The sequence below is a fragment of the Callionymus lyra genome, chromosome 4 (assembly GCF_982586985.1).
Source record: "Callionymus lyra chromosome 4, fCalLyr1.hap1.1, whole genome shotgun sequence".
NCBI lineage: Eukaryota > Metazoa > Chordata > Actinopteri > Syngnathiformes > Callionymidae > Callionymus > Callionymus lyra.
In genome coordinates, this window is record NC_141821.1 from 28649889 (window position 1) to 28674920 (window position 25032).

The following is a 25032-nucleotide window of genomic DNA, read 5'->3' on the forward strand; positions in this document are numbered from 1 at the left end:
GCGTGCCCTACAAATTTAAAAAAATGTTAATATAGTTTAAATCTTTCATAGCCAGATTTATGAGCTAATAAAAATACAGCACTGACAGGCAAACCAGTTTAAGCTAAATTATAACATTTGGTGATATGGAAAAATTATACTTTTTTGGTTAAAACGTATTTTTGTACTTCGACTGTTTTTCCTCGTAATATTATTTTTGTCGTTTTGTTTCCCCAAAGTGCCCTCTAGAGGCGCGACTGGGTCATTTCTTACATTTGACTACATTTCCCATCAGCCACCACAACGTTCAGTACCCGTCGTGCAGTGCAGTTAGCCGCTCGCGTGTCGTAGGCTAACGCTGTTGTTTCGGCGAAAGAGTTCAACATGGCGTCAGAAATGCCTATTCCGGACGTTATCCCAACCGATTTGGGGACAGCTATAGCCGCTTTAGAAGCATGGACGCACCGCGAGCTTCAGGTCCAGCTGGCCAAGCTCGGGGCCCCGGTGATGGGTAAGACAGATCCGTGTACTCGGGGAAGTTGTTTAGCTAGCCGCCAAAATGCTAAGTTGCTGCTAATGCTAACGGCTCTCACGCAACATTCTTGTTCAAACTACAACATGTTTCTCAATTTGCCTTAACCAGAAACGTTTTCAAAACATTGTGTACCTATTGTACGTTTGTTATTTGTCTTTTTTACTGTACGAGAGAGACGCAACATGTTGTGGTGTCCGCATAATAACAAACATTGAACCACGGAATGAATGAATGAACACCTCAAATGTATAAGTAATACATTTTATTGCAATTTGTTTTACTGCACTAAAACATCACTGATCGCATTAACTCATCTCATTCTAGGACCAAGAGACGAGTTGGTTGACAGGTTAAGAAACTACATGATCCAGGTAACGGCCTTAAACACGAAATGGTCGTTTTAACACTGTAAAGCTATATCCTTATAAATCTGTTGTGTATTTTTCAGACTGGAATCCTTGTCACAAAAAATGACAAACAGGTAATTTGTCTTTTTGCTTTTCTTCTCACAAAATGTCTACTTATTTGAAATCTAAACCCATGGGGTTGATCTCTAAATCCATATGTCTACATTACTCTTGCTGATGTATCTGGACACAAATGTATACTTGCGAATTGTGTGTCAACTTAGCCGTTTTCAATTTTTTAATGCATCCTTGACTGTTTTTTTTCTTTAAATTCCATCATGCTTTTAAGATGAAACCTCAACTTGGATATAAAACCTGACTGAATACTCAAATGAATTCTTCTTTAAATTAGGTTTCATTGCCTCCAATGCCCTCGGGTATGGGCATGATGCAGTCCTTGGCAATGATGCCAGGCCCACCACCTCCAACTGGAATGCAAAATATGGATCCTCCTGGAATGACACCAGAAGAGCAGCTCCAATTTGTTCAACAGAGAGCTGCCATGGTGCTTAAGCAACAAGAAGATAGGGCCAACCAGGTGAAGGAGATTAGTTATGCCTTTAAAATAGTATTTGACATTTTCCTTTATATTTTTCCCTTTTATTTGATCTGTTTAAATATTGGATATGAAAATGATTTCTTTACATTTAATAGCCCACATAGCTGTTAATAAAAACTTGATTAAAATATGTACAATTAAATAAAACTATTGAATAACCAAAGTTAAATGTTGTTTTAGTAAATTAAATGAGCAATGTATTTAATGAACAGATTAATTATTAACCTTTTGTTTTCTGTCAAATCTAGGCTGAAGGCATGGATGAACAGGATCTTTTGGAGCAACAACAAAGGGTAAGATAATCTAAAACAATGATAGATGGACAGATCCTAAGTTTAAACATTTATTAAAATACTTTTGCTTTTTTTTTCACACAGGCGGCAGTGATGCTGGAGCAGGAGCGTCAGCAGGAGATGGTCATGCACCAGATTCCAGTGGCCCAGGCCATGAGAAGTAATACAGTTTTTAATTGCTCCCTATATTTGCATTATGTTTTCCACAATCGTCTCTTGTGTATTCTTAAATCCTTAAATATATAATTTTTATTCTCAAATTTTTTTTGATCATAGTGATGGATCCGCATGTCATGCTGCCTCCTGGGGTCACTATGTTGCCCCCTCAGAAGCACAGAGTACCCCCGCCTCCTGGAGAGGACAGCAGAGAGGTAATTTTATATTTTTATATGACTGGTGCTTTGAGTTAAAATGGCTGAAGAGAGAAATGACTTTATACAATTACAGCTCTGGGCAAGTGAGGAGATCAGTGTTGGTGGTCCAAAGATCCCACAGGCTTTGGAAAAGATTCTTCAACTTAAGGAGATCAGGCAGGAACAACAGACGGAACCAACAGGTCGATAATAGTCGCCTCTCTGATTTATTACTGATAAATGATTCCTAGGAGCTCATTGTTTATTTATTTTAATTATTATTCCAGCAGATGACGACGGGGGCCGAGGTGGAGATACCGATCGCTCTGGACTCGGGACGTCAGACACGGAAGATGATGATCAGTTGTCAAAGAAAGATGTAAGTCTCTTCTACAATCGTAGGCACCATAAACGGACTCGGAATTTGATAGTTTCTAAAATATTTCGTCTGTTTCATCACTGGTTTTGACTCGTGGACCAACAGAAAAACCGAAGACGCCGAAATCGCAAGAAGAAGAGCAAGAAAAAGCGAGCCTTGGAGAAGAAGGAGCAGGCTGAGCAGCAGAAAGAGGTCGTTGGCAAAGGCAAGGAGAAGGAGAAGGAAAAGGAGAAAGAGCCTGAAGTTGAAATTGAGTACGTCACTGAGGAGCCACACATCTATGATCCAAACTTCATCTTCTTCAAGAGAGTATTTGATGCATTCAAGGTAACAATTCTGACCATTTTACACAACTTTAATAATAAGGTGTTGAAATTTGATTGTCATCATTTTTGTTTGTTTCTTCTTAGTTAACTGATGATTTAAAGAAAGAAAAGGAGAAGGAGGCGGAGAGGCCAGAGAAGCTGGAGACACTGGTGTACCGAAAGAAAGGCCTGGAAGAGGACAAGAAGGACAGTGATGACAGCGATGATGTATGGCTAATTTTCGGATTAGACGGGAGAAAAATAAACTTTAAAATCAAATATTTATGTGTAATTAAACTTTTATTTCTCTTTCAGGACAATCGTCTAGATGTACCAAAGTTGTCTAAGAAGAAGTTAAGGAGGATGAACAGGTTGACTGTAGCAGAACTCAAGCAGGTACATTTCACTTTATGCACTCTTAGTACTTGTTTTTTCTCACGGATTATTGATTCTTCGTCTGCAGCTCGTGGCTCGTCCAGATGTTGTGGAGATGCATGATGTGACAGCCCAGGAACCAAAGTTGTTGGTACATCTCAAGGCAACCAGAAACACAGTTCCCGTCCCTCGCCACTGGTGCTTCAAAAGAAAGTACCTTCAGGGAAAGAGGGGTATAGAGAAGCCCCCCTTTGAGCTGCCGGAGTTCATCAGGAGGACAGGAATCCAGGAGATGAGGGAAGCCCTGCAGGAGAAGGTCAGATATAATTTTGACTCTAAAGATATGAAAGTAACTTCAGAAAAGACTACAAGCTGAGAATAATGGTTGATAGGTGATGGGTTGTTCTTCAGAAAAACAAGATCAACAAGTTTATTTTGACAAGCATCTTGCTTTCTTATCTCTCTGAGGAACCTGCTTTTTCCCAATTGCCCACTTCCTCTTTTGAACTTATCATTTTTTTGTATACTTCCTGCCTCTCAAAGAGCAGAAAATATTTATAGATGTTCTTACAAATGTCAGTTCATATGCTTTATTAATTTGTTCTTGTGTTGTTTTCTCACAGGAGGATGCTAAAACAATGAAAACCAAAATGAGGGAGAAGGTTCGCCCCAAGATGGGAAAGATCGATATCGACTACCAGAAGCTCCACGATGCCTTCTTCAAATGGCAGATCAAACCCAAACTCACCATCCATGGAGATCTTTACTATGAGGTGTGTTGACTATTCACTCTCCCTGTAACCAGACTAATGATGATTCTTCTTGTATTAGTGTGTATCGACACATGTTCACCAATGACTCTCTCTCTCTGCAGGGTAAAGAGTTTGAAACCAGACTAAAAGAGAAGAAACCAGGTGACCTCTCGGAAGAGCTGCGCATCGCTCTTGGCATGCCGGTCGGACCTGTGAGTTTCACCTTTTTTTCAGTTCGGCCTCTCTTTAATTTGAACTTCAGTTTAGGTCGAAATAGGCAACATATTTTCAATAAATGAGAGAAAATTTAAGTGGACATCAAATATGTATCGCAGTCCCTTAAAAATCCAATATTGTCCCCGAATGGCACTTTTTGAATATTATATTAAAAACCATCTTCTCTGGTTAAATGATTATGTCCTTATTTTCCTATTGTTGGTTAGTTTGTTCACTGCTTTCCTTTAAAAATGTAGTTTGGGAACTACAAACACTCGTACATGACCCATGTGTTTCAAATTCAACACAAAAACGATTGACAAAAGCTCCCATGATGACCTTTAGAAATATTGTAGAAGCAACTCCTTAAATATTAATTTAAAAAACACTCACTTGCTATTTAACCAGCATCTGATGTTTTTGTAATCTTTTTTTGTCTGACTTGTGTTGTGTTGCATTCTTTCCACAGAATTCCCACAAGGTTCCTCCTCCATGGTTGATTGCCATGCAGCGATATGGACCTCCTCCTTCCTATCCTAACCTCAAGATCCCAGGACTGAATGCCCCCATCCCAGATGTAACGTCACAATTATCATTGCCTAATCAGCTGTGTCAGTTTATTAACTTCCTGTTGTCTCCGTTCAGAACTGCACCTTCGGCTACCACGCCGGCGGCTGGGGAAAGCCACCTGTTGATGAAATGGGCAAACCTCTTTACGGCGATGTGTTTGGAACCAATTCTGGTGATTTCATGGTAGGAAATGCATTTTTATTAACCATGTGTTTGCCTGCATGTTGCACGATCAAAATTCCCCTTCTTCCTCTGTTTTGCAAAACTGAAATATGGATGCTTCTGAGCTGTAAAAGTCAAATATCAGCCACACAAGTTTTAGACTCTTTTGTTTTCCGACCATTTTCTCTGTGGAGCTGTACAGACTCAGAGATTCAGGATGCTCAAATCTTTGCTCTGCAGGCTAAAGCGGATGACGAGGAGCTGGACCACGCACCCTGGGGTGAGCTGGAGCCTTCTGACGAGGAGTCTTCAGAGGAGGAGGAAGAGGAAGAAAGTGATGAGGAGAAACCGGACGAGACTGGATTCTTTACACCAGCAGACAGGTACGTGATGACGGATTACATATTTAACTAGTAGTTCCAGGTCTTTTCATCGTTTTAAAAATGTAATTTGCTCTGATTCAAGCTCACACTTGTGTTTATCTTTCAGTGGACTGATCACGCCTGGAGGCTTCTCATCAGTACCAGCCGGCATGGAGACCCCAGAGCTGATTGAGCTGAGAAAGAAGAAGATCGAGGAGGCCATGGATGGGTGAGACTGTTATTACTGCACTTTGTCAGAAGTAGTTATTGGTCTGAATATGTGCATGTGTTTTCGTTTTTGTTAAACATTTGCATGCCTTACCAGAAACGAGACCCCGAAACTTTTCACCGTCCTCCCGGAGAGGATGACGGGCCCCGTGGGTGCAGCCATGATGGCGTCCACACACATCTACGACATGTCAGCGGTGAGAACAGTTTTTCATCTGCCATAGAATGAACGCGTTGAAGGATCATCGTCTTCTGAACGCTGTTTCTTCTCTCCTCTGCAGGCCATGGCTGCACGTAAAACGAGCGGTGTGCAGGAGCCACTGGGTGTGGAGGTGGCCCTGGCTCCTGAGGAGCTGGAGTTGGACCCCATGGCCATGACGCAGAAGTACGAAGAGCATGTCCGCGAGCAACAGGGACACTTGCAGAAGGAGGACTTCAGCGACATGGTGGCTGAACATGCTGCCAAACAGAAGGTAAGGAGGGGCAGCTCACTCTTCTAAAACTCTAGTGATATATCTTCTCAATACTGGCTGACATATATTTAAACTGACCTTTTGAATTTGCAGCAAAAGAAGAGGAAAGCTCAGCCACAAGACACACGAGGTGGTGCCAAGAAGTACAAGGAGTTCAAGTTTTAGATCCAGCAGTGGAGCCGTCAACACATGCAGCTTCAGTCAATTGTCTTTTTTTAAACCTCTGTTTAATCGATTGTTCGGTTCCTTATTATGAAACGGCAAAACAAGATTCGTCTAGATTTTATGTCCCAATAATGTTTTCTGTTTTTGTAAATAAATTGTGTGAAACTCTTTTTATGAAATATCTTTGTTCGATACAAAATGGTTCAATAAATACAACACACTTTGGGACATAATTTCTGAAAGTCTATTCCAGGGAATGTCTTGTCCATCATTTTTGATGTAGTTCTACTCTTGTGCACGACAGCTGCTCTACAAGTAAATAGTGGATCTGGTTGAACAAGAGGTCATGATACTCATCACATGGATGTTTGCTTAGTTCGCTATCACCAACTTCTTCCATGATCCAATCCTTAAACATCTCTCCGAGTGCTCGAGTGACGCGGTAGATGCCGAGGTATTCATAACTGTGTTCAAAGGCCAGTTGGTTTTGCGGTAAAGAATCATTTCAATTAACCTAGTTTAACATTTTATTTCCACCACTAAATGCAACACTTTATTTTCCCACGAGAGGGCAGCACCTTCCTTATGTCTTTAAGCCATTTTTGTAGATTTATTTCAAACCAAGTATTTGTATTTGGAAGGCTTTACTATCCTTTCTAATTGAATGTTATGCATCCACTATTGAGTCATCGGTTCGGATTATGCAACAACAGACTGCGTGGGTATTATGTGTCAAAGTGACGCACGCGCGATGCATCCCTATTCAAAGTTGGTTTCTTGGGTCAAATAACAGCGTGACGTCATAACCAAGTGAAAGAAGCGGATTTAGTCCAACATCGTGCCTGTTTTTGACACGTGTGTTGAATAAAAAATGTAGATTTAATTTTTAAAAAACCCATTGTTTCACAAATAATGTAGACAATACACAAACGTATAACTGGCGCCCAAACCACACTTAAATTGTGATTTATTTGACAATAATAATAATGCATGTCCTCAGGATGTCTACTGGTCCTGCTAGCATGCAGCTAGTGTGACTCAATCCTTGTACAAACATGTTCCCCCATCACTGATCTGAGTTCAGCAGAATAGTCGGGCCTGCATGCTCATGTTTTGGTGGATTTGAAGTGAACGTGAAGGACCTGGCAGATTCAGGACGCAGTACATAAAGTGTAACCGGGGATTATCCCATGTCATGTTTAAATCTGCTTGATTCTAATCTCTTTATCAATGACAGGCTGGTGAGGGAAGCGCGTTAAAGAGAGCCGGGAGGTCACACTGCTGCTCAAGTCACGATTATCCCGAGCAAGCGACTGGGTACGAGAGGCATCACAGGGACTCTCATTTCCACCCTCGTAAAATGATCTAACACACTTTTATGATCCCCTCAGCTCGACTCTGAACTATGTCAATGAGCTGACGTCATGTGTTCTTCTAACGCACGAGAAATGAAATACAATGTATGAATGTATCACACTCTTAAACAAGTGTATTGTGACTTGTTGACAGATCTATTCACGAGTCTCAGCTACGTCTGTACACAGTAAGTTTGTGTCCTCAGTGCACATCAAGTGAGTTCACATTCAGGGTTCGATTTTGCCAGGGTTGTGTCGAGTCACCAGTTGAAGTTGGAATTATGGGCGGAATGTAAACACACGGTGAGCCCTGTATACAACACGACCCTTTAGAAGATTTGGTGGAGAGTTAAAGTGGTTCAGGGCAGCGCACGTTGAGCCCACGCTTTCTATTCTATTTAAGTGTTGCTGCAAAATGGGTAAACAAGGAAAAAATGTGTGGCCCAAGGACGGAGCCCTGGAGCAACCCAGTAGGGCTGAGTCACAAAGTTGTCAAAGAAAACCTGAAGATAGTTTTATTTTCCTACATAATCAAATATTTACATGTGAATGACTTAACAACGTATCTGTCATTTCCGTGCCTGTTAGCCTGAGTTTTCATTTTTCTGGAAGATCTTTTCAAAAAGCAAACCTCCTTCTTATGTTCTTGAATATCCATTTAGAAATTAAAAGCATAACAAACTGCTCTCTGAATGAAATACATTATACAAATTATTACAAATCAAAAGGTTTGTGTGAAAGGATTTTTTTTTCTTTCTAATGAGATATATCAAATAATTTAACATACATATCATAATTACTTTATTTACTTTATCATTTTACTTTAGAAACTATGATTCTTTAATACATAACAAAATAAACTAATACCGGTTTGACAACTTTGTGCAGGTGCTTGAACATTGAGGACAGACGCATGCACGTGTGTGACAGTGTTTATATGAAATGTCTAATGGTTTCTACCACATGCGTGTGAGTTGTAAATTAAGCATGTTTATCTCCTCGAGCTCTGAAGGCAATTGACCATTTTATGTGTGCTAAAAAGTAAGTGCATAAAAATGAAATAATGGTTTGTGCTCTGAGAATTCACCATTTATTTATTTTGTTGGATTATGTACGATTGAGATACAGATCTAAAGTAAAGATACCTGTCGGTATAACTTTAAATCAGTCAACACTGCTGAAATGATGCACACGTTTGGCTTCTGTGGTCAGAAATAACATTTAAAAAATCACCAAATTATTTCCTTACAGAAAGATATGTATTATTATTGCAGTTATTTACCACATGATATCCCATTTACTCATGCTTTGGTCACATGTATCATACTTCTTCTTCATGACTCAGCATCTACCGTCACTGGTATTCATTCGTATGATGCTCACATGCTTGTATTTAATCCATGTTCATGAAAAAAAAAGTCCATTACACTAAATATATTGAGCATCTATATATTCAACCACATTATTAGAAACTTTCACATGTATTCGTCCAGGTTGCTGCCGGGGCGATGGCCCTGATTTATCTCGCAGAAGCAGCAGCGGGGATGAATCACTGCTGCTTTTATGGTTGGAGGTCATCTCATTAGACTGAAGACACAATTTACTGTATTCACTCATGGGTGTCTTCCTGGTAAGAGCTGACACACAGCCTCCTGAGATGGTCTCCCTTAGTTCGCTGCATGAAAATAATAATCACTGTCTAATAGACATGGACATTAAAGTATCATCACAATCCAAGCCTAGCAAACGAGTAAGAGATGACAAAGTGCAAAGACAAAGAGCATAGATCAAAGGTAATAACACAAAGACCTCAACGGATACAGAATAACATAATACATTCACTCCACTCCTGCCCCCAAACTCAGAATTAAACAATCTAATAGCACGAGGAATGAATGAGTCCCTGAGTCTATTAGTGTTGCATCATGGGAGGAGCATTCGTGCTCCATCTGCTTCTCTGCTGACTGATGACAGTGTTCAGAGGATGATGTCATCATCCGTGATGGACAGTAGTTTGTCCAGTGATCTCCTCTCAGCAACTGTCACCAGTGAGTCCAGCTTCAGCCACAGAGACAGCCCTCCTGTCCAACCGGTTGACACTACACCCCAACACACCACATCATAAAACACTGGCCACCACAGGCCGAGGAGGAGCTTCCTGCAGATGTTAAATGATCGGAGCCAATACTCCTGTTGTGTTATCAGTGTTATCTCGCCCTATGAAGTATATACTTTATTGAATATTGTTTTGATTGTTTAAGCGCTTTGTGACCCTGGTCTGGAAAAGCGCTATACAAATAAAAATGACTTAATTACTTACTTAAATAGTCAACAACTCCATGACAAAAAATACTAAAAAAAAAAAAAAAGTGTAAAAAATTATATTTACAATGAAAGATTAATAACGAACAGGTTTAATTAATACTAACTATTTTAAATATTTTTCATTTCATTTTTGAAGGCTCATGGAATGGTTTTGGTTGAATGACCCATGTGACTTACCCATAATGCACAGCCAGAGTCAAAGCTCTTTTTATATTAAGCAATAACTAATATTATTATTATAATATATTAATATTCTTCTTTATAAATTGCGTTCCCTTTATAAAGTCCATCCCAGCGTAAAAGGTAGAAAGAAATAAACAATAAAAAGGAAGAAAAGAATAGTAAAAGTTGTTTTTTTCTTCAAGTTTTAAGGTCACATTTGTACTTGAAACTCTTACATTAAACGTCCAGACAGTGAAGAATGCACAGAGTAAACAGGAGGAACACGAGTGAGAATATTGGCGGTGGATTGTGGGAGTCTCTCTCTCTCTCTCTCCCTCTCTCTCTCTCTCTCCCTCCCTCTCTCTCTCTCTCTCCCTCTCCCTCCCTCTCGCTCTCTCTCTCTCTCTCTCTCGCTCTAGTCCAGCCCCCGGACTCTCTCTCTCTCTCTCTCTCCTGACGTCGCTGAGGCGTCGCTGCTGCTGAAACGACGACAGAGAAATTTCCGCTTCCTGCGCAGACAAATACTGGCCGCACACCCCGAGCCAGGAGCGGCAGGAGCGGGTAACAAAGAGGGTAACAAAGAGGGTAACACGGACACTGACCCCCGAGCTACCATGTTTCCCCGGCGGGGCGGCGAGTAGCAGCAGCGGCAGGAGGAACAACTTTGCACCAGGACGGGTTTCCGCGTTTGCATCAGCCCTGGTTCCTACAAACAGACTTGAGTTCCAGAAGGATATAAAACCCGGTGAAGAGGTTTTTTTTCTTGCTTCGAGCCTCGCTTCGAACCCTGAAGTGACCGAGCCCCTCCAGCATGTCGGAGCGAGGAGGGCTTCCGCGGACTGGGGGGGTCCCTTCCCCGCACATGCAGCCCTCCAAGCCGGTCAGCATCACCTCCAACCGGCCGGTCCACATGAACCTGTACGCCACCTGGGAGGTGGACCGGTCCTCGCCCAGCTGTGTTCCGAGGTGAGTGGAGGAGACACATGGTTCTGGAGGATGAGAAGGAAGGATCCAGATGTGGTGGTTCCTCGTGTAAACATCATGATATCAGCACATGGGACTGGTGTTGTTGACGAGGCTGGGGTGGTCGTCCAGTGGTGCCCAAGACACACACACACACACACACACACACACATGCACAGAGACACACACACTCACACATGCACAGACACAGACACACATACATATACATATACACATACACATACACACTCACACACACGGTTGGACACGATGGTGTGTCATGTCAGACTGGGGTGTGTGTGTGTGTGTGTGTGTGTGTGGTCACTGCATCAAGGTCAAAGAAGTGGAGACTCTCGTCATTCACCTGCAGACACATGTTTTTCCTACTATAATAGATGTGTTACTTTATGAATCTGTGGTCATGACTTGGACATGGGGTCAAAGGTTAAGACACGAACCCATCGCAACAGTAGACAAGTGATGGCTATCAAATACTTGGACTAAAAAATATACTCAAATATTATTTTTGGTTTAATAGAAGACAAGTGATGTTTGTCCATGTTTGATTCCTATCTAAAGTTACACATTATTAGTGATGATGTGGTACTTTGGGTCGGTACACAATCTGCACTATACGTGAACGCATGTGCGTACATGCACAATATCCTGTTCCGGTTTCCCATGTTCTTACGGTGACCCCTGGTCTGGAAAAGCGCTATACAAATAAAAATTACTTACTTACTTACTTACATATACGGGCCAAAAACAGAATATGTTTTTAGTTGTCAGTACACACAATCTCGGAAATCGGTGATCTACTTTCGGATGTCACTTTCAATATCACCACTTTATTTATATAGACGATAATGTAATATCTCTTTCTGTTTCGAAACATCCATTTTTGGCCAAATATAGTTGCCAAAAAAACATCAAGATGTCATTTGACATCCACGGATCGCGCAGATTTCCCAGACCGTGTAGCGACAGACTTGGAAAGATGACCTTCCTTGTCAATAATAGCTGAAGTTTAAGAAATATGTAAACAAGACCAGGAGCCGAACATCATTATTGTACAGCGATACTGTATATCTTGTACCTTTTTTGGATGCGTGTATCTTTAAAGGACACTTTGGTCACAGGTTGTCAAACCTCATATGAAATTTTAAACCAACCTAGTGTCACATAAAATAACTCTCCTGACATAATGCTTTCATGGAACCGTTGTGACCTTTGAATAGTTTTTGTAGTTGCTGTAGATGCTAAGCTAGCAGGTAGATTTTGCGTCCATCTTTGTCTATCCTTCTTGAAAAATACTTACTTATCGGACTCGGAGTCCTTTTCCTTGACCGGTCCAGCTCAGTCATTCCAGAAGCCTGTGATGCTAAACCATAAACACCTGACCAGCTCAGATTTCAGCATTAGCGTGACCATTTAATCCTCCAGTCAGTGCACATTATTCTCCATTTAAAACATACTATCATGTTTATTAAGCTGGTAATATTGGACCTCTCTGGTTAGGCAGGCTGAAACCTGTGTTTGGATGGTTTTAACTCAAAATAACAAGACCTTTTAAGTGCTGGTGAGTCTCCACTGATCTGTTGCCATAGTCCTGTTGTGTGTATTCTCACTTATCCGACAACATTGACTCTCTGGTGTATTTGTTTGCCGTGGAACATGTTGCTGCACGTATCAAGAGTGACCCATTTCTATATTCCAGGCCCGCTTCAACGCTGCCTTCCCAACTCATGATTTCAGTCATACGGAGGATTAGCTCTCCCCACAGAATGTTTCAGAGTCTGCTATGTGTGTTTTTTTTCCTCCCCTCCTGTAGCCGTCACGGTCCATCAAGTAGCTTCGATTCCACTGCAGTCGCAGCAACAGAATAGCGGCGGGGGAGAAGTGTAGGATGAGGCGGGAGGATGGGAGGCTGTAGCACTGACAACTTCATTTCAATATAATTCCTCAGAAACAGTGACAGAAAAATCTGTCTCCAGGCGTGTGTTGCATTTTAAAATGGACTGAAAAAAGGGAAACTTTTAATGTTGTGAGCCTGAGTTTGGCCTTTTTCCTGTTAATGACAAGGCTGTTGCTTAATCGTTGTTGCTGTAATAAGGGCTGTAAACCTTCCGCCCCCCCCCCCACGCTCAAACCTTTTCCTGTCTTCTCAAAAACACTGTGCTGCAAAACCCTGTAGAGAAAAGTGTGTCAAAACAACAGCCAGTCTATACTCGGCTGTTTCATCAATTCATGTTACGATGTTGACCAAGACGCATATTGTGGACGAGAAACAGTTCATAATGGCTCAAATAAAAGACGGATTTCTGATAGAAAATACAGAATCTTAGTTGACGGTCCAAGGTTCAAATCCTGTTGGAAGAAACTCTGAAAATTTGATACCAACATGTCAACAAACGCAGGTTATTGATAGTCTGTTATAATTCAGGGTCAGAAATGTATTTCTCTTCTCTGTAATTTATATTCATAGAACATATTATATATGTGTGTATATATATATATACATATATTTAAAAACATGATCAGAAGAGGACTTTTGTAAATTTCATATATTAGGGTCTGGAAATTGTTTTATTTCAGGTAATAATTGGTTGATTCCGGTTCAAAATGTTTGGTTGTAGTTGTAAATTCATACATATAATGTATACAAAGTAAAATGATTGTATATAATAGACAAATCAATGTAATTATGTTCTTATTATAAACTTTAAAGGACAAGGTGAGATTGAAATTGAAATAAATAATTTTATAAGAATAGCTCAGGTTGCACACGTGTTGTTAAACCTCAAATTATATATATGTTAGTGAATAGAAAAGAGCTCAAGAATGTCGACATCTGCCAAGTGGCTCGTTCACAGTCACATCAAATATAAACAAACATGTTTTTCAATAGTCATAGCGTTTAAATAAAATGAGCAAGACGGTACCTCAGATGGCAGCAGCCTCCCGGGAACTGACCTGCACAGCACACTGCACAAGAGAGCACGAACAACTAGTTCTGCACCACAGAGAGTAACAAATCATCAAATCGTAAGATGGAAGTCACAAATGTTATCGTCTGTTTCTTGACTCATTATCAACATTTATCTCAATTTCATTGAGGTGCGTTTTTGAGTTATTTTGTAGACGGATGGATAAAGGCCAACAAAATATGACCTCCTTGTGAAGGTAAAAAAACATAGTTTGGCTGCTGATGAATTCTTCTCAAGACATTATATTCATTTCAAACAAGCACAGAGAAGCTAAGCTTGTATGAAACTGTATCGTTTTACCTTCCATTAACTGATTTTTAGATCACTTGTTGTTTGTTCACTTGTAATGTTCAACATGCCAAGAGTCCCATGAGAGGATTGAATAAACATGTTTGAGTAGACAAAAGTCGTACAGTTAGAGAAGTTTGGCATTTCATGTGTGCATGAGCTGCTGCTGGCATGTGAATCGTCCAGGAGCCTCCTCGTACTCTCGGTCGAAAACGAGGTCCCAGTATCCAGTAGATCCTTGTGCTGCCTGACTGCATCAGGTATTCCAGGAATGAGCCCTGTGACCAAGCTTGCATTATTAAAGAGGGATGTTTTGCTGAGCTGTGGGGAAAATCCCACTTCAACCACAAGCCTACACTCCAGACCAAGAGGGACTCTGGACTCTGAGTAGTTTGTCGGAGATTGAAGTTTTGTGGACTCACTATAAAAAGTTTTAATGATGTTGAAATAGCGTAAAATGTAGTGGAAGCATGTTTATTATTGTACGTTACAGACTATTATGTTTGTTTGGGTCTGTGTTTTATGAGCTGTGTATACTTTGGACGAAATCTTCTCAGTTTCTTTTGAGGAATACTTAAAGTCCGGCCTTCAGCTGAATTTGTACGAGACGGTTCCAAATCAAACTCTCGATGCTGGCGGTATGTTAATAGCACTTGTTGCAAAAGAGGCTCTTATTAGTCTTGTGATGTTTTCAAAGACCAATCGTAAAAACTTTGTTTGCTCTGACAATAATTCATGTGATGCACGTTTACTTTGATTAACTGGTTCAGTTGTATTTAGTGCGAAATATTCAGAATTTATAACACATGTTTCTTTGGCAATGATCTGTTGTGTATTCATTGACTAACTATTTACACATGTTGAAAGCTGTGAAGCCCAGCTGTGCCGTCTATCTATCTTTTATTAGAAATACAATTGAGATATTAAACCAAAGTTTGAGATTCTCTCCAAGGAAATGCAAACCAAGGGGCCGGAATTATTGCTAAACTGTTCAGTCTATTGGTTACATAGGTGTTTTCGCATACAACTGTTGACTAGATTTTGTAGAGGGATACAATCGTAATTGTGTCCATTCAAAAGCTGCTTGATGGCTGCTTTGGTGCTTGTTTTGTTTTTTTAGATTGATTACTTTTGACTCATATTTCATTATTTTATTCTGTACTGACGCCACATAAAAAATCATGTGTTCTGTTTAAAAGACTTGGTATGAAATATTCTGATCCCGATGATGTGCCATTTACACGACATGTTGATCATATTGATAATGACGGTAAGGAATGCAATCAATAGGATGTTTTAAAATGTATTTGTAGACTAATTAGGAAAAAAGTACTGTAATAAAAGAGGAAACTTTAAGTCAATAATCAGTTTTTCATATTAAATATTCTACATTTATTATTAGAACTTGAATGCAACTATACCAACGGTTTGGGTGGACGTGGAGCTAAATTATGTATTTAATTCTTTCTTTTGTGTCAGCATTAAACTCTAAGTTTTTTATTTCAATAAAGAGTTGACACAAACTTTGCTATTACTGATCCAAACATGGAAGCGACGAGGATGACGTACTTACGTCAATGGCAATCCACACCAGCGTCCCCGCACACTGCAACCCTAACCCCTCATTGACTCTCAGTTTACGCTCTAAAAAAGGGTCACTGCCTAAACCGCCGTCACAGTCGTGTAAAAATAAACCCATAAATAAGTAAAAGCGGCCGTCTGCATTAAAAATAAATGCTCATCTACAACCAGCCTGATAGGATCTGCGTTCATCACCTGTTCTGAATTATACATCCTGCATTTGTTCGACTGGTTTGCTTCAATTGCCCTGCAACACAATCGTGGGTTGACACTCGACTTTTCCTCAAGTATCCTCGTTACATTATCCAAGCCGCTCCTCTCCAAGCCCACGGCTGAGCGTGCACGAACGTGCACACTTCTCTGCTCATGGAAGCAGCACAGACCTGGCAGCAGTGTTCATTAAGAAGCTCGGCCCCCTCCGTGAGAGCTCGTGGGTGAGGGGTCTGGAGGTTCGTCCCTGCTTGGGTCTAGGAGACAAAGTGACAGGACATGTTAAGAAGGAGTCGCCCCCAATCACGACTGTCAGTGCTCACTGGTTATCTTGGCTTCAAACCTTATTAGCTCAACACTTTTCTTTTCGGGGAGACGGTCGGAACTAGAATCTGCATGTGAGTTATGGTATCTGTGATATTCACTTTAACTTTAGTCATGAAAGAAGCTTGACAAACTCTGGACCGAGGGCCACAAGCTATACTTTATGTGGGCCTTAAGAGGCTTTTATTTCTAAATGTTTCTTATCCTTTAAAACGTGAAAAAAATATACAGTGGGGCGAACAAGTATTTGATACACTGTCTGTAATTTGTATCAAAGGTACTCTTCAACTGTTAGGGACAGAATCTCAAATGGAAATGCAGAACATCACAGTGGATGATTTTTAAATAATTAACTTCCATTTTATTGCATGACATAAAATATAAACACAAGTATTTGATCGACTATCAACCAGTAAGAATTTAGGTTCCCACAGACCTGTTAGTTCTTCTTCAAGAAGCTGTTCTCCACTCATTACCTGTATTAACTGCACCTGTTTGAACTTGTTACCTGTATAAAACACACCTGTCCACACACTAAAACAAACTCCAACCTCTCCACAATGGCCAAGACCAGAGAGCTGTGCAAGGCTGGGATGGGCTACAGGACAATAGACGAGCATCTTGGTGAGAAGAACAACTGTTGGTGCAATTATAAGAAAATTGAAGAAGTTCAAGACGACGCTCAATCTCCCTCGGTCTGGAGCACCATGCATGATCTCTCCTCGTGGGGCATCAATGATCATGAGGACAGTGAGGGATGAGCTCAACTCCACTCGCCGTGTTTGGAGAAAGAAGAATGACGAGTACAAGCCCAAGAACATCATCGCACCTGTGAAGCATGGAGGTGGAAATGTCATTCTTTGGGGATGCTTTTCTGCACGGGGGACAGGACGACTGCACCCTATTGAGGGGAGGATGGATGGGACCATGAATCGTGAGATCTTGGCCAACAAAATCTCCTTCCCTCAGTATGAGCATTGAAGATGTGTCATGGCTAGGTCTTCCAGCACGACCACTCGAAACACAGCCAGGGCAACTAAGGAGTGGCTCCATAGGAAGCATCTAAAGATCCTGATGGGGCCTAGCCAGTCTCCAGACCTGAATCCAATTGAAAATCTTTAGAGAGAGCTAAACCCTGTGTTGCCCAGCGACAGCCCCGAAACCTGAACGCTCTGGAGAAGATGGAGGAGTGGACCAAAATTCCTGCTGCAGTGTGTGCAAACCTGGTGAAGAACTACAGAAGACGTCTGATCTCTGTGATAGCAAACAAAGGTTTCTGTACCAAATATTGAGTTCTGTTTGTCTAATGTATCAAAAACTGTCTTGCAATACAATGGAAATTAATAATTTAAAAATCATCCACTGTGATTGTCTGCATTGTCGTTTTAGATTCTTTCCCTCACAGTTGAAGAGTACCTTTGATACAAATGACTAAGCATGTAGAGATCACATGCTTTGTGGGTGGAAAAACTTCAAAAAATCAGCATTGTATCAAATACTTGTTCTCCCCACTGTATACATGTCATCAATAGTGTTTTAATGATTTATATTATAATAAAATGTATTTAAAACTCAATAGTTCTTCAATTTTCGGCAGTACATTTTTCTGTTAAAGTCTCCAGAAATAATTACACTTATGACATATCGTTGTTTGCAAAATCTGACCTTTTTTGTTTTTTATACTTTGAAATGGTAGTTTTAGAAAAAGGTAATTTTTTTTCATGGTTCCTTCTTTTTATTTTACAACTCTCACAGTTTAAGTGGCCCCTTAAGAACTGTTATGTAAGGTAAAACAAATAATTACCAAAGATTAAATGTTGTAGGCTATAAATGTTATATACAACTTGCAAGTATTTTTTATTTGTAGGCGCAAGACATTCTAGTATATATCAATACTAAAATAACAAATGAAAATACACTAAATATTTAAGAAATTTACCAAATTATATTTCCCATGAGGGCCACAGAATTAGTTAAAGTCTGCATGTGGCCCCTGAGTCACGCTACCCTCTAGAAAAGCGGAAGTGTCTGGAAGGATGGATGGATGGATGGATGGATGTAGATTGTGTAGTTTGAGAAAGAGAAGAAATGCCACAAGATTTTATATACATTTCCTGCTTCTAGCTGTAGCTCTGCAGCCGCACTTCTTACATCTGCCATAAGCGCATCTTCGGCGCACACAGTAACTTTTCACACACAATGTCATTGAGTTATGTTTTGTTTTCTTTAAACATGTAATAATCAAAGACACACTGAGATAAAGTTACACAAACGGAGAAGAAGACACATGTAGAAAGGTGACAACAGAAGTGTGATCCTCACACATCCACACACAAGACACACAGACACTAAAATTCACTCATTCCATTGAACAGAAGATTGTTTCCACAGTTATCTAGAAAAGATTTAGTTGCGACTCCTTGTGGAGTTATAGATCAGAACATTGTCATTGTAATGGATCTGTCGAATCAGGAAATAACAGTTGAGGACAGATCTTTTGTATTTAGTTGAGCAAGCGCCAAACATTCACATAATTTAAATATGTTATGGAGTTTAATAATGTTTGTTTCACAGTTCTATGTTCTTATTTGTACGTCAGGATTCATGTTAACATTTTCTGTTGTCTTACAAGTGAGAAATGTTTTCTTGATAAAAGAAAAAGGTTTTATTTTATAGCCATTGTCTCTTGTAAGGTTGACTTGGTTACATTAGACAAGATTGGTTGTTTATATGATTTTTATCAGCCTTAGCTTGGATGTTTGTGTAAGAAGTAGACTATATGGACAGCTGACACGTTGTACATCTTGTGAATCTTTAAGTATGTTTCCAAATACTCCTATGTACACCACATGTAAGCCTTGTTTCCTCTTCCTAGAGTCACCTGGGGCCTCATGTACTAAGAGTTTGTGCACACAAAAGGTGCAGACTTTTCCACACTAAAGTTCATATACATCAAGAATGCAAAGGGTGTGAAAACGTGTGGGCTTTACCGTTGGGTTTAGATTTCACGTACAAACATTTTCATCAGAGACGCACAATCATTGAATGGACATCAACACTCGCTCATGTGTTTGCAGTGACATGAGTGGATATTAAAGTATACACAAACGTATAAAGTTTCTCATTGTGATCTTTGTTTATTATGAACACATTATTATGGTATACCGCATGTTTTAATCAGCTGTTACATGCAATTCAGAAAAAAAATGTGCAAGAATTTCTTGTTTTTTATAATAATATATAAAACAAACTGATCGCCTTAACTCAACTCTACGAAGACGTGGCAGACGTTTTGAGCACAACCAGGACATCCAAGGACAAACTGCAGTTGTATGAAACAACATAGACCGCGGGTCCGCCAGTTATAATAAACTGTAGTTAAAGAGTTTCAAAGTAAAGCAGCAAGAACCTGCATCATCAAATGTTGAAATTGTGTACATGAACATGAAACACTTTTATTCAATGCAGTACTATTACATGTGTGTGTTACGCATGTTTACCCCAAATTATATCCCATCTTCACATCGTCATAAATACTCGTCACTTCAAGTTACTGATTTGCAGTTATATTCTTTTAAAACCTCTTTAAAATGTTTCTAACAACCCTAATTTTCATTTTTAATAATGTATTAAATCAACTAAAAGAAACTGTTAATCCAGTTTAAATTCATGTTTTCATTTGTTTCTTTCAGGTTAGACTTTATATTTAGATGAAGGCGTGGAAAGGGATGAACACGTCTGCCATGAATTCCGCGTTGATTTCATTTTGCACACGCACAGATTCATACATCTGAATATTCTTGGAGGAAATGACACGCAACTCTTGATACACGAGGCCCCTGGTGTATCGCCGATGCAACAAATTAAATTGGACAACAATCCATTTGAATTAGGCTTCATTTGATCTAATAAAGGTCTAGAGTAATGTGTTGTTTCCAAAGGAAACTTGTGCGTTGGTGTTCACACTTGTGTTGTGCGGCCAGCACACCAGTATCAGTCAGAGCGCGTCACTCTCACTTTCATTCTGCCAGCGTGTTGTGATAGCTGTGTTGAGACGGGCGGCGCTCCGATTGGACGAGCTTCCTGCTCGCTGGCGTTGGATCGGCGGCGGTGCTGGGTGGCAGACAGCGAAGTTCGATGTCATCATTGCCCCCATCTCGTGCTAAACTGGATTAGGCGGGTACTCTGCTCATTAATCTGTAATCGCTTTAACAAGAGGTCAATGGTAACGCTGTGCACGCCCGCCAGTGTTTGTGCTGGAGTCCTGAAATCACACGACTTATCCTTGTTTTGTTTACAAACATCCCGCGGCTACATTTCACCTCGAGACTCAGCACTTTCTTATCTGGACCCGCCAACAGATACTGAGGATGATCAGGCGAACAATATGCATCGCCGTCAAAATGATTCATGACAAAAGTAAAACGTGTAATTATGATGCTTTATAAGTGAATTATTTACTAGCTTTCCATCTGAAGTACACAGAAAGCAGTCATTCAAGTTTATTTTGTTTTGTAAGTTATTCTTGGAGTGTAACACAATGTAGCTGCATCTTTCTTGACACATTTTGAAACTTCATCCAAACCTTGCCTGTCAGCAAATCGTTGCTTGTACTGAAACTTGCCCTCGAAAGCCAAATAATTGTGTTGCTCATACTCATGTTGTGGGTGTTGGCAACACTTTCAGCAGCCTGTGTGTGTGGGTTGAAAGTGTCAATCTGTGTGTGTACTTTATTGCATTACCCTCGGTCCGTTTTTTGAAATGATGTGTGTATTTAAACGTTTGTATTTTAGCTGTTTAAATGTATTTGTTGTTTGATCACTCACTAATGAGACGTTGAATCATTTTGTAACGGTGTTGGCTCATGCTTTCAATGAAAATAGCTGTTAAACGTAGACATATTCACGTTAAATGAAAGTAAACAATTTTTTTTTTGTATCCAGTATTCATTCAACTTAATCTCCTTTATAAGTGCAAACTAATTGAAATGCTTCAGTTCTGGTTCATTCTGGGATTTCAGGGTTAGGGTTTTGTATAAGAATGTATCCTGCGACAGTTTCAGTCATCTTTCTTTGATAAGCTTGAGAGGTTGTGTGATAACATAGTTTTACAATTCTTCCCAACTTTCTCTCAAGTACTTCATCACCTCTGACATCCACAGTATCCCTATTCACAAATCATAGAATCAGCGGCCAGTATACTCATTGATGGACCTGTTGGAAGCCGTGTTGCTTCACAAATATTAATATTTAAAATACAAATATACAAACAAATTCACTTTGGTATTTGCTACTTGGAATGGCAGTTACTCCATCTCACGTTTGTGCTGACATGAATATTCTATTGTTTAAAAATAATTGGCTGTATCTTCTACTACATTTAAGTTAGTAAATATGGAGCTTGGAGTGTTGTAAGTGTGTGTCTCCGGGCCTCAGGCGAAGTGTCCACTGGTGTCAGCAGGGCGACTGTTGCTCCTGGACTAAAGGACAGGAAGAAAAAAGTGGTCTTGAGGGAATACGAGCAGAAATGAGGAATAAGTACAGGGTGATGTTGTCCTCTTGTACTTCTGAAATGTCATCCCTTTCTTAGATTTGTTGGACACGAGTGAAGAACTGGAGTTGCCTTATAATGGTAGGATAAAAACGTCAGACATTTATGGCTTTTAAAAAAAACCTGTCAACTCTGCGATTGGTCACTTGAGGACTTGACAAAAGGATGCATGACTTTTACATTTGTTTCCAACAGAGCTTAAACATGAACTTCTGAGACCACATGTTCCTGACATGCTGATTGATTGTTGTCTAGTGAGTGTTGGATTATAGGATAGTTAAAACAAAATAAACGACCAAAACAGGTTACGTTGTGGCTTAACACAGGATTAAAGCCAAGGGTTTTTTTTTCCACAACATACAGACTTTGATGATCGGCGAGTGGAAAGACTGATGTTTTGAAAGAGGGGGTGCATGAAGTGGAGAGATGTGAGCAGAGGAGGGAAGGGATTAAGGAGGGATACCACGCCGAAGGTGAGGAAGAGGAGGAGAGATGTGAGCAGAGGGTTTATCGGGCGAGAGCGACATCAAAGAGCAGTTGATTTGTTGAATGAGAACGAAGCAGCTGTGGCGAGGGCTGCAGATACAGCAGAGGGACGTGAGCGGAGGCTTGATATCAACTCGTCCTTCCCTGCCTTCGCCTCCGCCTTCTGCCTCGGAACACTGACCAGGTGTCTGTTGCTCTGTCCACCGTCAGGACGTTTGCTTCTGAACACTATCAATACAGTGAGGTTTGCAACATAACAGTTTTTAATATAGATTCACATTTGCTCTCGTCTCATACAGAAGTGTGAATTGTATTTTACTTACAGTCAACACCCTCATTTCTATCCCTTGTTTAAGTCTGTTATTATTTCTATTATAATTTCTAGTATAATAAGTGATGATTTTATCAAAACATAAATAAAAAGTACACTTTTATAAATTAAGTCAGGGGAAGAAAATAATAAGAATACAATGTATGTACCATCTATTGTGAGGGGCTTGTTTAAAGTGTGGGAAATGATACGAAAATACTTTATTTTCCGCACTATTGGGCGCACCGGATTATAAGGCGCACCTTCAATGAATGGCCTATTATGTCTTGGCGTGTATGACGGCTAGAGTGCACGTGTATGACATGTTGAACGCACGTGTATGACTGGTTGAGTGCGCACCAGAGTGATTTTGAGTGTACAACAACCAAGACACTCTCGCTCAAACCGGTGGCAGTAATATCACACCATAGACGTCCGCCATGTTGTCATGAAAGTGATACTAAACCCACCAGTTAATGTTCATATATAAGGCGCTCAGGATTATAAGGCGCATTGTCATTTAAAGGCTTTTAAGTGCGGCTTTTAAGTGCGGCTTTTAAGTGCGGCTTATAGTGCGGAAAATAAGGTACTCTTATTGAAAAAAATTGACGAAACAAGTAACTAGATATGTATTATTAAGAAAACATATATGTGGTGAAAAAAGGATTTAGAATTGATATGTCATTAGAGGTGATGATTAATAAACATATGAAGTATTAGTTAAGCACAGATGAAAACTTGTTTTTCTCAGAATATCATATACATTAAATAAAAACTTGGATGTAAAATGTTCGAATACAATTGAAAAGATGGTTGTGGTTTTTTATGAAATTGTACATGTCGGTGAAGACATGCATTCTTTAATCTCTTAAAAATGCATGTTATATTCCAAGTTTTTGTTAATTGTATTATGGGATAATATTATGAATTGAGAGGAATCCTGAATCATGTTTGTGTACAAACCCTCTTTCCTTCTTTATGGTCTGTGTGTGTCATCCACAAACATAGCAACACCTCTGGGAGATACCGTACGACTCATGTCGCCCTGCTCTAAAATCCAATGTTGCACATATGGAATGAAGGCCAGAGGCAGCTATTTGTCAACAGCCATGTACGTTGGTAAGACATTTGTTGCATAACAAACTATAAAGTGAATTCTACTCGGTGTCATACGAAGCCACGTGGACTATAATCAGGAGGCCTTGAATAGTTCCCTTGTCGTGACTTGCGATGAACAAGTGGTGTACAGATGGTAACCTGTAGGGGAAATGTACATCTAATTATATTTTGCAACATGAATGACTTCATTACTTTCTTTTCTCTCTCTAACACATTATTATGCTTATTTCTTTGACATTATAGAGATAAGAACATTGTTTATTAAAGTAAATCTGCCTTTTTAATTTATTATTAAAGGACTGTCCCTGGAAAAAAAATGCCACTTTACCAGAAACTAGAACCACTTTACTAAACTAGCTTTAAACGGCTAATTTCACTGCTAGGTCCTAAAATATGTAAAATTGTGATCCTTAATTAGAATTAGATTTTTTTAAATGCATCCTAAAGAAATAATGAGAGAGTTAGAGATGTTTCTGTAAATTGTTAAAATGTTCACATTGGAATTGGCACCAACAAAAACAAAGACGACATTCTGCAGATGTGTCCAACAGGACAATATTTTAGCTCAAGTTACTATATTTATATAAGTCTGAAACAAGCATTTTTTAGTCCAAAAGAACTACTCACTTTTGAGGATAAATTCAACCAAAGTGCATATAGTCGGTATAAAGATTCAACGGATGTTTGTTATTCTCCTTGAAGGCAAAAAATATACCTGCTTTTATAAATATACCATCCGCTTATTGAGACCTTTTCATCTTCATATTTTTATGAACATAATCTCACGACATTTCTTATATATATTTGCTAGCAAAATAGGCTGTCAAATGGCAACACTAAAACCTGACCTTTCTGTATCACAATATCAACGTTCACTGCAGGTTATCAAGCTTTTGCTGCCTTTAAATGAATACTAAAATAAGACCAACTATATGTTTGTGAATCTCTCATATGCTACATTCAAATATTTGGCTGTATTTGGCATGGTACCAAAGCATTATGTTTTTAGTGTTAACTGAGATCTCTTAACCCTGAGCATCACTTAATTCTTCTTACTTGGTCTTCTTAATATTTTTCTTTGCAGAGATAAGCTTTTGACTAAAACCTCTTAACACCTCAATATAAAACAATCTAACTAATTTCACAGGATCTTAATGTCCATTCTGTATTTTCATTGCTTGTAGGAGTTATTTTTGATTGTTTAATTTACAACGTGGCAACATTATTTTTGTGTAGGTAGACTTGACTTTGCAAATGCG

At 39.6% G+C, this 25032-nt stretch overlaps 2 protein-coding genes across 4 annotated transcripts in view; both read left to right on the forward strand.

Moving 5' to 3' along the window:
- The first annotated feature begins 299 nt into the window (after positions 1-299).
- On the forward strand, positions 300-6283 carry sf3b2 (splicing factor 3b, subunit 2). 2 transcript variants are annotated; one of them, XM_087789564.1, is made up of 22 exons: positions 300-490; positions 839-885; positions 963-995; positions 1274-1459; positions 1729-1773; positions 1858-1933; positions 2050-2144; positions 2221-2329; positions 2414-2505; positions 2611-2832; positions 2916-3038; positions 3126-3206; positions 3274-3501; positions 3809-3958; positions 4060-4149; positions 4623-4730; positions 4799-4906; positions 5126-5268; positions 5375-5476; positions 5573-5672; positions 5757-5948; positions 6042-6283. In XM_087789564.1, the coding sequence occupies exons 1-22, from the start codon at positions 364-366 to the stop codon at positions 6111-6113; spliced, it is 2529 nt and encodes an 842-aa protein (XP_087645690.1). In that variant the 5' UTR covers positions 300-363; the 3' UTR covers positions 6114-6283. The 2 variants fall into 2 exon arrangements, with proteins under 2 accessions (XP_087645690.1, XP_087645691.1); XM_087789565.1 differs by having other exon boundaries at positions 2417-2505.
- Positions 6284-10429: 4146 nt separating this feature from the next.
- Positions 10430-25032, forward strand: part of pacs1b (phosphofurin acidic cluster sorting protein 1b) — a 41939-nt gene continuing 27336 nt past the window's right edge. For both annotated transcript variants that reach the window (XM_087789566.1, XM_087789567.1), the window contains exon 1: positions 10430-10921. In XM_087789566.1, coding sequence (XP_087645692.1) covers positions 10767-10921 — 155 coding nt within the window. In that variant the 5' untranslated portion in view covers positions 10430-10766. The remainder of the gene's footprint in view (positions 10922-25032) is intronic.